This window comes from Rhizoctonia solani, chromosome 10 (genome assembly GCF_016906535.1).
Source record: "Rhizoctonia solani chromosome 10, complete sequence".
Taxonomy (NCBI): Eukaryota; Fungi; Basidiomycota; class Agaricomycetes; order Cantharellales; family Ceratobasidiaceae; genus Rhizoctonia; species Rhizoctonia solani.
The window spans coordinates 1,550,188-1,567,106 of NC_057379.1; the positions used below are offsets into that span (position 1 = coordinate 1,550,188).

General features: G+C 49.5%; 4 protein-coding genes across 4 annotated transcripts; 2 read left to right on the forward strand and 2 right to left on the reverse strand.

The window, feature by feature from the left end:
* Window positions 1-80: 80 nt before the first annotated feature.
* On the forward strand, window positions 81-989 carry RhiXN_08651 (integrase core domain protein; the record flags this gene model as incomplete). Its single annotated transcript, XM_043328467.1, has 1 exon — window positions 81-989. One exon carries the CDS (start codon window positions 81-83, stop codon window positions 987-989), a length of 909 nt encoding a protein of 302 aa, XP_043183852.1.
* Window positions 990-1,700: 711 nt separating this feature from the next.
* RhiXN_08652 (uncharacterized protein) lies at window positions 1,701-3,815 on the reverse strand (the record flags this gene model as incomplete). Its single annotated transcript, XM_043328468.1, has 2 exons — window positions 1,701-2,344; window positions 3,776-3,815. 2 exons carry the CDS (start codon window positions 3,813-3,815, stop codon window positions 1,701-1,703), a joined length of 684 nt encoding a protein of 227 aa, XP_043183853.1.
* A 3,064-nt stretch (window positions 3,816-6,879) lies between these two features.
* On the reverse strand, window positions 6,880-9,629 carry RhiXN_08653 (cyclin-dependent kinase; the record flags this gene model as incomplete). Its single annotated transcript, XM_043328469.1, has 6 exons — window positions 6,880-7,648; window positions 7,703-8,367; window positions 8,426-8,688; window positions 8,751-8,923; window positions 8,970-9,088; window positions 9,135-9,629. 6 exons carry the CDS (start codon window positions 9,627-9,629, stop codon window positions 6,880-6,882), a joined length of 2,484 nt encoding a protein of 827 aa, XP_043183854.1.
* A 1,810-nt stretch (window positions 9,630-11,439) lies between these two features.
* On the forward strand, window positions 11,440-16,274 carry RhiXN_08654 (peptidase C14; the record flags this gene model as incomplete). The annotated part of the gene is made up of 6 exons (XM_043328470.1): window positions 11,440-11,865; window positions 11,931-12,034; window positions 12,111-12,249; window positions 12,299-12,346; window positions 12,401-13,921; window positions 13,974-16,274. The coding sequence occupies 6 exons, from the start codon at window positions 11,440-11,442 to the stop codon at window positions 16,272-16,274; spliced, it is 4,539 nt and encodes a 1,512-aa protein (XP_043183855.1).
* Between the last annotated feature and the right edge of the window lie 645 nt (window positions 16,275-16,919).

The following is a 16,919-nucleotide window of genomic DNA, read 5'->3' on the forward strand; positions in this document are numbered from 1 at the left end:
TCAGGAAGCCCAAGTACGCATCTATTCCCCCTCAGCCTCTTGAACTCCCTGTTAGACCCTGGCAGCACATATCTTATAACATGATAGTAGACCTCCCTAAGGACAGAAGCAGCAACTCAATCCTAGTGATTATTGACAGTTTCACAAAGTACAGGATATTTGTAAAATGTTCCAAGAAACTCAAGGCACCCAAGTTAGCAGAACTATTCCTGGAAAACGTATGGAAGCGCCATGGCATGCCAGAAAAGACCATATCTGACAGAGGAAGGGTTTTCAACAACAAGTTCTTACAGGCCCTATACAAACGCCTTGGCATTGACCCTCACTTCTCCTCTGCCTATCATCCCCAGAGCAACAGGCAAACAGAACGCGTCAACCCCTCTATCAAACACTTCCTCAGGGCTTACTCAGGGGTTAACCAAAGGGACTGGACCAGATGGCTTCCAATGGCAGAGTTTGCATACAACAATGCTGTACATAGCAGCACAGGCAAAACACCTTTCAAGGCCTTGTATGGATGGGAACCCACCTTGACCCCGTCAAATGTACCAACAGACGTCCCAGAAGCAGATGACCTTGCCCAGACAATGGAAGCACAGTGGAAGGAAGTGGAGTTGGCGCTCCGGCAATCTAAGCAACAAATGACAGCCAGGGAAAATGGAAGCCCAACAGAATTTGAGATTGGAGAAGAAGTTTGGCTAGACACCAAGAATGTCAACCTCAAAACCCTGAGTCCCAAGCTAATGGAACAACGCCTAGGGCCATTCAAGGTTATTGAGAAAATCTCCAACCAAGCTTACCGCCTGGAACTTCCCCCAACAATGCAAATCCACAATGTCTTCTACGTAGGACTCCTGTCTAAAGTCAAAAGGGACAAGAAGCGCGCCTTTGAAGATTGCCCTCCACCAGTCACCATAGATGGAGAAGAAGAATACAAAGTGGAAGGAATTACCAATGCGCAAGAAAGGGAGGGGAAATGGTTTTTCTGAGTCAAATGGAAAGGGTATGGATCCAAAGAAAACATGTGGGAACCCCAAGAAAACTTGAAAAATGCCAAAAAATTTTTAGAAAATTATGAGAAAGACATGAGAAAGAAGGCCCTTGGTGCTGCCAAGGCCCTTAGGGAGGGGGCAGTGTTGTAGACACACTTGATACCAGGGAATTTATTCCCATTTTCTCGGATTTAAACAAAGACAAATGGACAACATTTTCAATCACGTGACCTTGGCGCTTATATCATACGCTAAAGCGCCAAGCCACGTCCCCATCTGCGCTTAATCAGCATACGTAGCCACCTCCACCTATGACGTCATCATGACACGTCAGTGACACATATGCATGAGTAAGGCCAACTGCAGAGCGGGGTTCTTATTGGTTATGGTATTGCATATATTATATTTGTAATTAGTCTACCTCTGTAATATATAAGGAGGCCAACCAACCATGGTAACACCCAGGTCAATTACCTCTTGTTGCACTCCACACTGTACAAGGCCTTAGGCCGGTAACCACTTAGTAGCACTCCACCTGTACTTGTTGCCTTAAGCAGCTTTCTTGTTGTAGTTACATAGCTTGCCATTGCCCTTACAGCCTTGGTCACTGTACTTGGATAGTTAGTTGTTGTAGGTAGCACCTCCACTGCCTTAAGCGGTTTACACTTAGTTCCATATGGCCTCAAGCGCCCGCTACCTAGACAACCCTTAAGGACATCTAGGACATGTGGCCTTTTGTCCCCTTGTGTCACCCTTATAGGGGTTGGGCAGCTCCATTTTTGGTCTTTTTACGGAAGACCCTGAGTCAAATGGGGTAAGGGAGCTGAGACTCCTAGGCGTGTTGCAAGGCTCTGTTTTGGGAGCTTGCTGGGGTTCTTCCTCTTCCTCTGAGTCAAAGCCAGTGCCCCTTGATGGGCGGAAGGGGGCCTTAAGACCAGGCCTAACCGTTCCTGGAGTGGGAGCTTCTCCTCCTGTTTGAGTAGGAGGGGTAATAGGCCCAGTCAATGGGCCAGGCTGGGCTTGTCCTCCTTGGTCCTTGTTGCCAAGGAGGTTGGCAGTCTCCTTACATATGGCTTTGAGCTCAGAGAGCTGTTGGCCTTGAGAGTGGACTTGGGCCTGTAAGGACCCAACTTGGCTTGTGAGGGTTCTGATAGCCTCAAGGAGAGAGGCAAGGGTTGGCTCTGGTTCCATTCTGGGCAGGTGTTGCGGAGGGGGTGATGGGCCGCAAGAGGGTGGTTGGGAGCGGGTTGCCATGGAACGTTGACTGGATTGGCTGGGAGGACGGGAGTATGGGTGAGGGACGCCAGAGCGTGTGGAGGGAATATTTGAAACGGCGTGGGGAATGAAGGTGCCTGGTACAGGACTTATGAGTGGTTTTTACGCAGTATGTTATGCGCTAAGCCCTTGCGTAAAAAACCTAGCGTTGGACAATCCCTACAGCAAATCAACAGATCTGGCAATTGTGATATGAGCGGGTTTTTTGCAAGCAGGTTCTTCTGCTGTCTAGGGCCGCTAACTGCAGAGTTCCAGCAAAACTTGTGGTATGCGGGCAATTAGACACCATCTGCCTTGTAGCAATTTGGTACTATCTGGGACCAACAACTTTTTGATTATTCTAGTTGAAAGGGGAGTCTGATCAGATGTTTTCCCTTGTGCTAGTACAGGGGCGCTTCTTGTTGTCAATCAAAGCCTACACAAGTTGATTTTACAATGTTGTGCACCACTGTAAGGTGGGCACACACTAGTGGGGTTGGGCGCTTAAGGCCGTACTACTACAAACAACATGTACGTAAACTGACTACTAAGGCTATACTAGGGCTGCGTAAGGCAACCGTCTACTTCTATACTACTGGCAAAGGGGGCTTAGCCCTGGAGGTGTGGTAAGCGCAAATAGGGGGGTTAACTACTGAACTACTAAGGGCCAGCTACTTAGCTGGCTGGGGTTCCTCCTCAATGGGATGAGACAAGGTAAAATCAACTTGGGGTCTCCAAGCAATTTTCCTGCTGTATATATAGACATAGGTGCGCTATTTACATGGTCTGTGCGCATGAGAAAAGAAGTACATGGTGAGAATAAGAAGCATGCTGCGGGCTGCGCAGAAGCGTGGATTTCTCCTAAGCGCCCTTGGCACGGCATCTTGGCGCGGCATCTTGGCATAATAAGCGCCAAGATCACGTGATCAAAAAAACAAAAGATATCAAGTCCGTAAAAAATACTAAAAATAAGAGAAAATTTGTGCAATTCCAATGGTATAGATAAGGAGGTTATGACAATGGGGCTTCAACAATTCTACCTTTTCTATACAAATTCTGTCCTTATACAATGGCAACCTCAAGATTTGTAAAGGGCCTCTACAACACATTCTTTCAAACCACCATTAATCATTGGAGTTCCAGTATACAACAAGACATAATCACTAGTAGGGCTATCTGCTGGTTAATCAAAACCTGTGAGGACCCTCAATCTGTAGACATAGCTCTACAAGCAATTGCAGGGGTGGATGACACACTGCCTCTGGATCCTTTGAGAGAATGCAACGCACCATTGATGCTTTCCTGCCATCTCACTGCAGGTAGTGCTCATACAAAGACAACCAAATTCAAGCATGTTTTTCAGTTATATGCACAGGCATTAAGCTGTTTTCAGGCCTCTGGAGGAGCCAAGACTGACGCAAAGCTACGTTCTTGCAACCCCAAGGAACTATGGATCAAGGTTTGTAGACTACAAACCAGTACAGAAAGGTATGTTGTTGAATCTTGAAAACTTTAGTTGATTCACTTACCAATTTTGTTCTCAATGTTATCAGGGAGCTTGATGTTCATTTAGTGAACCAGGAGTTATTGCTTACTGAAGATAATCTTCTTGCTCTCCAAATTGGAACATTGGCTCTCTCACACTGTCTCCAGGCGCTAGATATTGCCCCACAAGACAGCAGCTACAAATTAATCAATTTGGCAGTTGAATTCCTTGAGAGGAAAGACCCAAATTAATTACACAATGCAGCAAGGTTATCCTTCATTACTGGGATGCAGATGTTGATTTCCTGTTCACTCATCCATTGCAAATCCCCCTTGGCAGCACATTTGATTTTACAGCTAATGAAAGTGGATCTAAGCCCCAGGTACCTTGGACTTTTTCTCACTCTGTTTGCTCTCTTGAGAAACAATTACCTGGGTTGGATTGTCCCTGCGCCTCTTGACTCTGTGGCTTGCACAACCAGGGCAATCAACGCTGTCACCTTCTATACACCCATTCTTGATCAGATTGACAATGAAAACACAGATACATTGATTGATTTTGGGCTCCTAGAACTGCTTGCTGGCTCTAGCTCATATAATCTTCTCAATAGAGACTTTGAACAAATTCAAGCAATGTTCCTTTGGATTGCTCAAGACCAAGGAGCTAGGATACACACATTACCCAAGAAGTTTGACATACGTTGCCATGCAATGGATATCATCTCCCTCAAATTGAAGACAATTGACAGACAGCAGGCAATTTTCAGAAGTGATGCCTTGGTTGCTGCCTATTTGACAGCACTGCGCCAATCATATAATATTGCCATTGGTAACCCCCCCAAACGCGTCTATGAATTTGTAGTTGAGTGCTTTTTCAGAGCGCCATCAGTATTCATTGAAGACTGTTGGGGATTAATGGGCAATTTCCCTCTTCCTGAGTTATCTGAAGACCTTGCCTATGTTATAGACAACAGGGAAATTCTTCAATTGCTTCTGGGGGCTTTGGATTTGCAAACCGCAGATCAGAAGGTCTTTGCAATCAGTCAGATGGTGGTTCTCATCAAACTGGTGGCAAACTATAGGAAAAGTGCCCATGTCACAAAGAGATGGGCAAGTATCATAGCCAAAGTGTTTCAGTACAAGGAGATGTGCAGGCCAATCAAACATCTGGAACAGATTGGGCAGGGCCTGGAGGTTGAATTTAGAAGTATCTACAGGGATGATCAACAGTGGGCATATTATGAATATTGTAAGCGCATCTTAAAGTATATTTCTTAGTGTGTAGCAGTTATTGTGAGGAGGGATTTGTGCTGGTGTTTGATTTGTAGGTTGTTATATCAGTTTAAAGGCTCTTGAATCCTCAACATCTATAAGGAGACTTACTACATGAAATGATACAAAGCAACTCAGTTTCGTCCTGGTTCAACAATAAAATGAAGCATGCACCTTGAGAACTAAGGGCTCTTAAAACTTGGTGCATGAAGCGATGTATCAGATATATGTGCAGCTTAATTTAACGCTTGCTGGAGTGACTCATCTACACGCCTGCTATCGAGTCTTCTTGCACTTTCGCATGACACATTCCCTGGAAAGTAATGTCTACTTAGTGATTGGTCTGACTGGTAAGAATATAGGCATTTGCAGGGATGATGTCGCTTAATAACTTGATTCCCATATAATATATAACCTTGCGGAGAGTTAATCAATGCGGTTGTACGTGTATGATTTTATATTTGACCAAGAGGCTCTTTGCAGGTCAGCGCTCCCATGATTGGGCACGCCGTGGCCATGAGCTCAAGCACGTGATGCATACATTCTTATAATATGCTGGATACTCACAATGACTAAATGCATAGAAGCCGCGGGGGATCGATATCCTCGAAGTGATTACCATCAATTACTAACCATGGTCGCTTTTGCATTGGAGCCGGACAGGACTAACAGTGGCTATCCCTTGGTGCGACCGGATAGTCACCGAAGTTAGATGCTTTACACGATATAGTTTTGGTAGCGATTGAATGGGTAGAAAAGGGCCAAACTCCCCAGTCGATCATTACTGCTCGTTGGAAAGACTGGAACATGACCAATGGCCCTGAGTCTACCAGGCTCCTACGCCCCTAACCCCCAGGTAAGTAAACTAGGTCCCTATCATTGAACATGGTATTATTATATTTAGCATTTAGTAAGAAGGAATATAAACGGGTAGTGAGAATAAGAATACAAGTGGCTACGCCTACTCTATATCAAGGTGAACATGTACCTCGAGAACATGGGTCCGATTTGTATTTCATTCCATTGGTTTCAGTCTGTAAGTCAGCTTTTGATTTCCACCTAGGGCAGGCCCAATAAATACGGGATTTAGACTTGTTTTGCTGTCCACCTGTATACAAGCACCGGGAATCCCTTACAAAGGCGACTTTCAGACCAAGGGCCACAACAGTGAACAATTTTTGCTTAAATGAAGCCGACCGCGAAGACCGCTAGGCCTAAAGTCAAATCAGCATACTGCATTGGCACCAAAAGCTTCTATGTATATGCGTTTTGTGGCTCGCGTTTTTGTCGTCGGACTGACCGAAGATTAAGTTACCCTCAGCACCTATTTAGGCCCCGAACCGCAAGTTTTCCGCGTTGTATATCTTTTTTTTTTTTTTTTGCATCGTATCAACACACGTGCAAGCGAGCCAGTATTTTCAGGGCAGCTTGACACAGAGAAGTCAGTTGGCCACCCAGCTTAAGTTACGTCCTTGTTCAAAACGATCGAGCTATTTTGATGAAAATTAAGCGCCCCTCAATAACAGAAGTTTCTTCACCTCGCCGAACAGCCACACGCCTACTAATAAACCTAATCACAGCACGCGCATACACGACAACACACGTACGTATATTTCACGCCGCCTCGACCCAAAGATACACGAAAACAAAAAGAGAAAAAGAAATAAGGTATGCATACGAAACAACTATGTAAATGTGTGGTACGAATTACATTGCTCAGAGCGAAGAAATTGAGAAAAGTCGAAGAAAGCGTGATTCATACAGCGATCGAACTCCAACGCGATAACCTGGCTATCCCGGCGATTCAGCCACGCGGTAAAAAATCAATTAGGCCATAAGATAGGGAATCGGTTTAACCATACGGCCAAGAATCAATTTAACCATAGGGCAAAAATTCGCCGTCCCCTCCGCCCGTGCCTCCGGCACCACCAGGGGCCTTGCCACCCGTACCCCCGCCCCCACCTCCCCTGCCCGGATTATTTCGCATGTTCATATTCCGCTCTCTCATCTGGCGATGTTCCCGACTATGTGTGCCCAGAGGAGGTGGAAGTCCCCCGCCTGGTGCTAAATCTCGAGAATATCCCGAAAAGTTGCTCGGTCCGTTCAAGTCGGGCGGAAGATGTTGCGCTTGCGGGGGTCGATCATATCCTGGGCCTCCTGCGTGGCCTCCATGGCTTCCATGTCCCAGTGGTCCACCATGTCCTGGTTGTCCTCCATGTCCTCCAGGTGGGCGGTCGAACCCCCCATGTCCACCATGACCACCTCGCCCTCTCCCGCCTCGCCCCCTTCCTCCTCTCCCCCCACCTCGTCCTCCTCGATCCCATCCTCCACCACCACCTCCACCACCCCATTGTCGCCCAGGAGGTCCGAAGCCTGGTCCTCCTGGTCCAAATCCAGGTCCGGGAGGGCCACCAGGGCCAAACCCGTTGGGGGGACCGCCGGGACCGAAACCGTTGGGACCACCAGGGCCGAATCCATTTGGACCCCCAGCGCCAAACCCGTTGGGACCAGGAGGACCACCAGGGCCAGGTACAAACCCATTGGGTCCTGGGCCAAACCCGTTTGGAGGACCGTACGGCGCACCAAGTCCCTCGACCTTGTGTTTTCGTTTATCATACTCGTGTGACGATACATATTTTGGTAAACTTTACCAAAACAATCAATGTCTTGCGGTCTAATAAACTAAATGCGTGACTCACCTCGCAGGATCACAACACAGCGGTTCATTCCAAAACCAATCGTGATCTAATGCCTCGAACGCAGTCAAGCGCTTGGCCGGGTTAAGCACCAACAACTTCTCGATAAGGTCCACCCCAAATTCATCCATGCTCGTCCCTTCTCTAAAAAACGTCTTGATCTTGTTGGGTAACTTGCGTTCAATCATCGGCACAGAAGGTAGATCTCTCCACCCTGGCCAACTCGCATCGTCTGGCGTGCCGCACAAGTCCCAAATCTTGTCTAGTTGGTCCGAATCCGATGAACCACACAGGATCGGACGTCGCGTCCACATTTCCCCCATGATGCATCCCACTCCCCACATATCGATCGCACATCCGTAGCGCGCTTCGCCCATCAGCAGTTCGGGCGGGCGGTACCATCGTGTCACCACGCAGTTGGTGTACTTTGCTCCTCCGCCGCCGCGTTCAGGGCCCCCTTTGGATCCGTCCCAGGGTGAGGGGCCTTTTGACCCATCGGGCGCTGCGCCTTTAGAAGTGTCCCACGGAAACTCGGATGTTGACCGTGGATCCCAGCCAGGATTAGATCGACTAAACGGGCGCGCAAGACCAAAGTCGGCAATTTGCAGCGATCCTTGGTTATTTATTAGCAGGTTGGCCGCTTTCAGGTCGCGGTGGAGGATGTTATTCTATTTTGGGTCAGTCGAAATGAGAAGAAGGAATAGGCGAGTCGATGCCCGAGGTAACGAGTCCAAAAGGAACGATCGAAGCATGGGTCAGGCGCAAATTGTGGAGCGGCGAGGATGGAGTCGCAGACGTAAACATAACGATCTCCGGCAACACGACTATACGCACCCGATGCAAGTAGTCTGTCCCTTCCAACAGCTGCCTCATGTACAGTTTGATCTGACTCGGTGAGAACTTCACGCTCGGGTTTTCCAGCAGCCCAGCAAGGTCGTGGTCCATGTACGGGAACACCATATAGATCGACCCCTTTTTGTCTCGCGTAGCTGTGACCAATCCAAATCGTTAGCCACTGGTGGCATTATAAATAAATAAAAATTGGGCTGACAAGCTTCAACGACCATGTCGCTTAACGGAACCACACTCGGATGACTGAGCATCTTCAGTATCTTGATCTCCCGTAGAGCGGTCACCGGCAACCCCTCCTTTTCGTTGTGCATGAGTATTCGTTTCAAAGCCACCACTTTCCGGGTGACCGTGTGCGTTGCCTTGTGCACTTCGCTGCGGGCAGGTTAGCGTATGCAGTGTCCGGAATGAATCTGCCCACCCGAATGTGCCCTCTCCAAGCTTTTCTAGGATCGCATAATCACGCAGCTGAGATGTTCCGACAAACTTGCGGCCATACGCTTGCATCTCTTGGTCAGGACTCAGCCGCAGTACCTTTGGCTGCAAAACAGTCAATCATAGTTTTGTCACTTGTACATCCACATACCCTCTCCTTCAGCTTTGCTTCCGCTTCATTTGCCTCTCGCTCGATTCGCGCAATCGTATCTTCCACCGCCAGATTCAGCTTTGGGTCAATAGCCGGTCTCCTCCTCCTATCCTCTTCCTCGCCCTCTTCCTTTTCGCCCAGCTGCTCAATCCCGACTCGCTCCTCCGCAATCGGTGCTCCAGGTGTGTCGAGCGGTCTCAACGTTTCTTGTTCAACATACGGATTACGTGTCCGACCTGGTATCCTTCCATGCGCATGTCGCCTATCCCATTCTCTCGGAGGAGGTGATGAGGGTCGGGGCGGTAGCCGGTGTCTTCGTGTAACAGGCGACCGAGACGGCGACCGCGAGTATCGGGGTCGGTACGAGTCCACTTGTCGGCGGGGAGGAGACGTCGACTCTACTTCGCCTTCTTCGGGCGAGTGTGCTCGGCGCTTGGCTGGGGGTGAGCTGGGAGATGGCGAGAGCGGTCGTTTGGATGTGTACGTAGTAGACATATCAGTCGGTCTTCAAGGCACTATTATCTCAGGTCAGCACCTGTTCCAACAGACAAACACCATCTACTTACTCTATGTTCGACCAGTCTAGGACAGCGAGAAGAAAAACAAACAAACGCAGAAACCCTAGGATACGTCAGATTTTGACCATCTTTTTACATGGTGTTTTTTTGTTATGAGCCGTACCTGATGGATCGTGGTGGTCGCCAAACCACAGTGCCAGTTAAGCGCTGGGCGTGTTGGATTGGTCAGCAACCTGCGATTGGGTGGCGCTTGCTTCTGGGGAATGCTTCCTGAATCTTCACGTACCCGGAGCGGGAGAAAGCCTGAGCACACTTGGTCGTCGTCGGCCGAACTCGACAACTGGGTGCTGGGTGTGGTACGGGAACCCCGATCATGAGTCAGAATGATGCTCCACCACACGCCCTGAAACCCACCGGTCCCGCGAGGACTTTTGAATTTTCAATGGATGAGCAGGGAAAGTGCGCAGCAACGAGAGAATGCAGAGGTGAGAAGCGGGTATTACAGGTGGCGAGCTAGCACCATTAAAACTGTGGGACTACAGGCCACAAGCATCTCCATGCCTGAAGCGACAGACTTTGCATGCGGAACAAAAGATTGACTTTGATGCCCTGTGTTTCCCATTACGTAGTGCAGTTTCATATCACGAGGCTTAGAGTTCATTATTAGTTTGCCGCGTTTGGATTCGAACTAGGCCGTGTGAATAAATGCGATTCTCTCTCTGAGAAGGTATGATACCTTTTTCCGCGTGACATACAAGTAAACACATGCGTGTAAGGCGTATAAGTAACCTAAACAATGGCCTAATTGGCCTGTTCGTCTCAGCCGCTCGGCGCATGCCCGCCATCTTCAAACTCGAACGCATGGCTCCCCTGGCTTCCAGATTAACGAGGTCTCGAGGGCACAACATACACAGATTCCACGTATTGGCAATCATAAGTCAAACTCAAGTGCCAGCGTGCTACATTATTAGACTCCCCACTTCCCTCAAAATAGGTCCCATCAGCATCACGTTCATTATCAACATTCAGAAGGCCAGGCGTACGGTATAATTTGAGGTCGCTTTAGAGTCTTGAGTGATCGCGGTGTTGGCCGTTGGCCCATGCTCGACAAGCACCAAGTTGGTCGGTCGGTAGGCCCCAACACTCGTAAAGGATCTTTAATGACGCATTATAGTATACATTCCGGAGCATAAAAGTACAGAAAACACTGCAGAACGCCCCATACAATTGCATCCAGGTACTTTAGATGATCAACAATGATAAACCTTGAGACGAAGATACTCTGGCGTTGAGATAGTTAAGGTACATGCTCATATGCTTTATGGCAGAATGCGACTTGAGACGGAAACAAAAGAGGTTATCTTGGGCAAATCACTACCTCTACACTCGCCTAGCCACAAACGGGTTCACCGGGCTGGTTTTCTAGGCAGAATTTTGGGCTTTAGAATGGACTCGGAGCCAGGGTTTTCGTTGTTGTCTAACATGAGCTTTAGGGGGAGGGGGTCGCGCGCAAGTTAGTCCCGCTATGATAGTATCATGTGATAATTCCGTCTCAATAAATGCGTCACATGATCATCTGTTAGCGGCGTCTAAATGCGTCAGAAATCGGGTCATAAAGCTGGGTTATAGCCTGCACAATTTCAAACTAAACCCTAACCACCTTAGGCAAGCCACTCCAATACGCGATTGTCAAGTCATATAACCCCTACCCACACTCGTAGTTTGACTGTAGGGGTTAGCACTTCTCATACTTAAAGTCACCCCGCCTCTGCTGCACATCTTTCCACATGTCTTCCACACCCGGTAACAAACGGGGCCTGCTTGACCCTTTAGTGCCCATGTTCGCGAAGCGTCAGAAATCGCGTCCCCCGACCCCAGATCCCTCTTCAAATACTAATAATGTAGATCAAAGCCCAGACGTCTCAAGTGAGGCGCCTCAAATCCAGCCTGCCAATACAGTCCCTCGTGACAGGATGAGCACACCCCCACCTGCCATAGCTGACAGTATAATGGGAACTCCAGCTCCACCTCTTCCCCAGGATCCATCGAATACTACGGGCTCTGGAGTGATAACGGCTCAAAAAAAGTCAACGGATGGGCCACTGCTCAAACGCGTTGGCACGGCGCTTAAGGCCTTTCGTCACGGTGCGGGTGCGTTCCCACCGCTCCAGGCCACTATCGACGATGTGATATCCTGCTTCGAGACACTCAAGGTAAGCTATGCACGAGACATATCATAAAGTGAGAGATACGCACTGACTCATGGACGGGAACTTAGATAGAGCCAGAGTATCAGCGAGAGTACGACGCACTCCTACACGAGCTTGAGTCGCTGAGTGAGACTCTCGTCCATCACCTGCAAAGCTCGAGCTCTGCCCATATGTCCGACTGCATAACTAGGATGCGAAGGCTAGTTATATAAGACTGTACGAGATGCAAAAACTCATGAGGCGCACAGGTCTATTGTGAAACAAACCGATGTGATCAGGAAGAGACGTGATCAGCCCCCGGAACGCAAGCTGACAAAAGCCGCACAAGATGATAATGAAGTTCTGAGTGCATATCGTGGAATCGAGAGGGCGTTTCGGCAGCTGCAAGTGAGTACCGGCATGGAGCTCAGTGGACTGCTAACGACGAGGACAACAGACCGACGCAGGGTTGAGTGTATGGAGCATCGTGGAAAAACAGGCCGCAGTGAGTTCAAGCATGCCCATAACGAAAAGGGATACTAACTGGTGTGGATCATAGGATAGTTTTCTTGAGAAGCTGGCCCCATCTAGACTAGCCGCACATAACTCTACTCTGGCAACAGACGTCAATCGCCGATCCTGCACCCAACATACACGCACCCGGATCCTGCTCGAGCTCGACCAATGGGCAGCCGACCGTCAGACACCGAACATATACTGGATGAGCGGCATGGCTGGTACCGGCAAGACTACCATCGCATATACGTTTGCCGAGTCGCTCAAGGCACGTGGACTACTTGGGGCAAGCTTCTTCTGCACACGAGCGTCAAGTGAATGCCAGGATGTGGGACGGATCGTACCGACAATCGCATATCAGCTTGCGCGCTACTCGATGAGCTTCCAATCGGCGGTTGCAAAGGCACTGGAGGGCGATCCTGATATCGGGACCCGGGCTATAACGGAGCAATGCGAACGGCTGATCAAAGAGCCCCTAAGTCGAGTGAAGGACAACATACCGGATGGACTTGTGATTGTAATTGATGCACTAGACGAATGCAGCAGCGCAAACGGAGTGAGGACAATCCTGGACGTACTCTTCAAAACTGCTCCCGAATTTCCTCTCAAGTTCTTTGTGACGAGCCGACCGGAGCCAGACATCCGCCACCGGATAGAGGCCCAGCCCGACCGCGCCCGCTCGATCTGCACACTACATGATATCGAGGCGTCGCTTGTGCAAGCGGACATCGAGCTATACCTTCGGGACGAGCTTGCGGACACCTCTGTCTCCGAAACCGATATGATGCGTCTTGCAAACCTGTCTGGCAAACTGTTCATATATGCGGCCACGTCGATTCGGTATATTCGGAGAAAAGGAACGACAGTGGACCATGACCGACTTGACGCTATTCTGAGATCATCTTCTGAATCAATCTCACGACACGTTGGCATCGACCGGCTGTATACCACAATTCTGGATGCTGCGACTGCAGAGTTTGAGGAAGAGCCAGAAGAGCAAGATCAGATGTGTCGAATGCTATGGACTGCAGTATGCACTCGAGAACCGGTCAACGTCGATACACTGGCAGCACTGACCGGGATCAAACCATCAAAGGCCAACATACTGCTGCAGTCCCTGTACTCGGTACTACACGTATCGCAAACGACTAGCATGATCACGACATTGCATGCATCGTTCCCGGACTTCATGTTCGATGAAGCACGGTCGAAAAGGTTCTACTGCGACGAAGCGAAGCATAGTCAAGTGCTTGCCCAAGAGTGCTTCAAGGTGATGGAAGCGCAGCTGCGATTCAACATCTGTGGTCTAGAGAGCTCATTTATCACCGATAGCGAAGTGCAAGACCTGGATGCTCGGATAACAAGGTCAATCTCGCCGACGCTGTCGTATGTTGCGCACTACTGGGGAGGCCATGTGGTCAAGAGCGAGCCTTGCGAAGCAGTTCAGAAAGGGCTAGAAGGCTTCCTATCGCATCGGCTGCTGTTTTGGATGGAGGTGCTGAGCCTGAAGCGTACGCTCGACAAGGGAATTAGCATGCTGTCGGCGCTTAAGGCATGGCTGACGGTAAGCTGTTTGTGCAGAGCGTTAGTTTTGCCAGACTGATGGTGCGCGATAGGGCAAAAGTGCATTACCAGAAATAATCAGCTCACTGAATGACTCGTGGATCTTTATGTCAAAGTATGCGGCCGGATCGGTTTCGCAGTCAACACCGCATATATACATCTCGGCACTGCCATTTTGCCATCACTCAAACTCCGTACGCAAGCAATACTGGGGTCGCACTCAGGGGCTCCTTCATCTGCAAGGCTCTGCAATAGAGGAAAGTCAAACAGCACTACTTGCACAATGGTCGATGAACTCGCCCGCCCGATGCCTTGCATTCTGTCCTGACGGGTCTCGACTTGCAGTTGGATTTGATGATGGCACAGTTTGCGTATTGCATGGCCATAACGGAGCAGTTGCTCTAGGACCCCTCAAGGGGCACACCGACACAGTCAGTCATGTGGCATTTTCTCCCGACGGATCGCTGCTTGTCTCTGGCTCTGACGACGGTACAGTCCTTGTCCGGGATGCACAAACGGGCAACTGCATATATGACGTCATCCGGGGCCATGAAAGTCGAGTGACGTCAGTGTGTTTTTCGCCCAATGGCAAGTATCTCCTCTCAGGGTCTTGGGACCAGACAACGCGAATGTGGGACAGTGGCAATGGCAGTCTGATACCCAACTCCATCAAACGTCATCCTTCCTCAGTCATCTGCACGGCATTCTCTCCTGATGGCAAGCATATCGCATGTGGCTTGGCAAGCAAGGAGTGTCCCATCGTTGTTTACGACGCATCCACTGGCGAGTCGCTCCCATTTCCATTTGATGCTCATCAGTCCTTGGTCTATTCAATTGCCTTTTCGCCAAACAGCAACCACCTTGTCACTGGCCATGTATCCGGTGAACTGCGCGTCTGGAGTCTCCACAACGGCACCGCCACACACTCCCCACCCAAAGTACACAACCGGGAAATCACATCCATTGGGTTTTCGCCACTCGGAGACAAACTCGTCACTGGCTCTTATGATAGGTGCGTGTATATATGGGATGTAGAGAACGGCTACTCCAACCCTTGCCTACTTGCCACACACCACGATTGGGTTTACTCCGCTGCGTTCTCACCCGACGGCACACGAATCGTGTCATGCTCAAGGGATGACATCAAGATGTGGAATGCACTTCATTCGACATCCTCTCACACGCGGAAATGGAAGACGCCAACCGATGTTGTCTATTCGGTTGCAATCTCGCCTGATGGTTCACGCATCGCCGCGGCGGGTGAAGACAAAGCGATCTATATGTTCAACGCACACGACGGCACTCCCGCTCTCGAGCCACTTGTCGCGCATGTCAAGGAGATCAACTCGGTGGCGTTCTCGCCCGACGGCAGGTACCTTGTTTCTGGCGGTGCTGACAATGCCATCTGTCTGTGGGATAGCACAACCGGCAAGCTGCTATTCGTCCCGCTTCGGGGGCGTGAGGGATTGGTCTGGTCGGTCTTATTCTCCCCCGACAGCAGGCGCATGGTTTCTGCCTCTCATGGCTGGACGGTAGAAATGTGGGACGTGGGCGATGGGACTCTGGTGCCTAGCGACCTGATCGGAAGACTCGAGTACAAGGTCGACTCAGTGGCATTCTCGCCCGACGGTGAACGCATTGCTTTCGGCTGTGGGGATGGGAGGATTCGTATGTGGGACTTGCAGACGCTGGTGCTGGTGTTCGATCTGCCTGTGTTGCAGCACCGAAACGAGGATATCGATTCGCTAACATTTTCGCCTGATGGCAGATTCATTGTTTCTCATTCATTTGCCGGTGGTATCCGCGTGTTCGATTCGCACAGTTGCGACTTTGTTCTAGGTCCTCTCGGTAGATCCTTTGATTATGGAATCCCAGCTGTGTTCTCGCCTGACGGCGATTACATCGTATTAGGCTCGTCTGGGGGAAGCGTTCGAATATGGAGGGTGGAAGGTTGGGCCCCTGCATATGAGCCACTCGAGGGCCACCAAGACTTTGTCTGCTCCCTGGCATATTCGCCTGACGGTGCATACATCGTCTCAGCCTCACAAGACTCGACGATCCGAGTATGGAAGGCACCAGGAAGACGCGCCATCTCCAGCTCATCCCAATATGACTCTTCGACTTCAGATCAGAGAGAGCCACATGCTGCGATTGCTGGTGGAATGACGATCGGTGACGATGGGTGGGCACGAAACCGCGACTCACAGCTACTGTTCTGGGTTCCGTCTGATATGGTCGTGCTTTTCCCCCGGCTCAGGGGCGTGTATACCATTGCACCCGAAGGCATACTGCGAGTGGACTATGACCAGCCGCTGTTGCTTGGTGAAGAGTGGCATCGATGCTACGTGGGCTGAGAGCAATGTGAGCACTGTGAGCGTAGTCAATGAACGGTCATATATTGATTTATGAGTCAGGAATAGATATAGAGTGGTACATTTTGTAATTTGCACATATGGACGTTTATGTAGTGTAGTATTATACATCTGTTGTTGCCCATCTGTCGCGAAAGTCTGCGGTATTCTACAATCTTTTTGTTCCGACCAGCCTCAGTTCAGGACATTTCTAGCATAATAAGGTCCGGTTTTCGATTCGGGTTTTGAAACGGTTTCGAAACACACCATTTTGAATGACTTTTGAATTCATTTTAAGCTCAGCTCCAAGGGTTCATAATGTAATCCATCGCTGTGAGCAGTGCCGGTTCCTGATACAGCAAACAGAAACTTGTAATGATTAGGAGCGCCTGGGGCTCCCCGTTGTTAATTTAGTACGTTGTGAGTGACATTAGCCTAAGTAGTAAAGTGGTTGTGCTGCGTCGGTGATCCTGCTTTATTTTTGTGACGACGAATGTTCGAATCCGGGTTTGAGGTCACTTTACCGCTTTTGGAACAGGATCAGTCTTTAAGAATATCAATTCTAGCCATCGAAGTAACCAGAGCGCAGATTTTGTTGTAGCAATCGCATAGGTTTTACAAAACGAGCACCGGAAGGTCAGTCTCAGA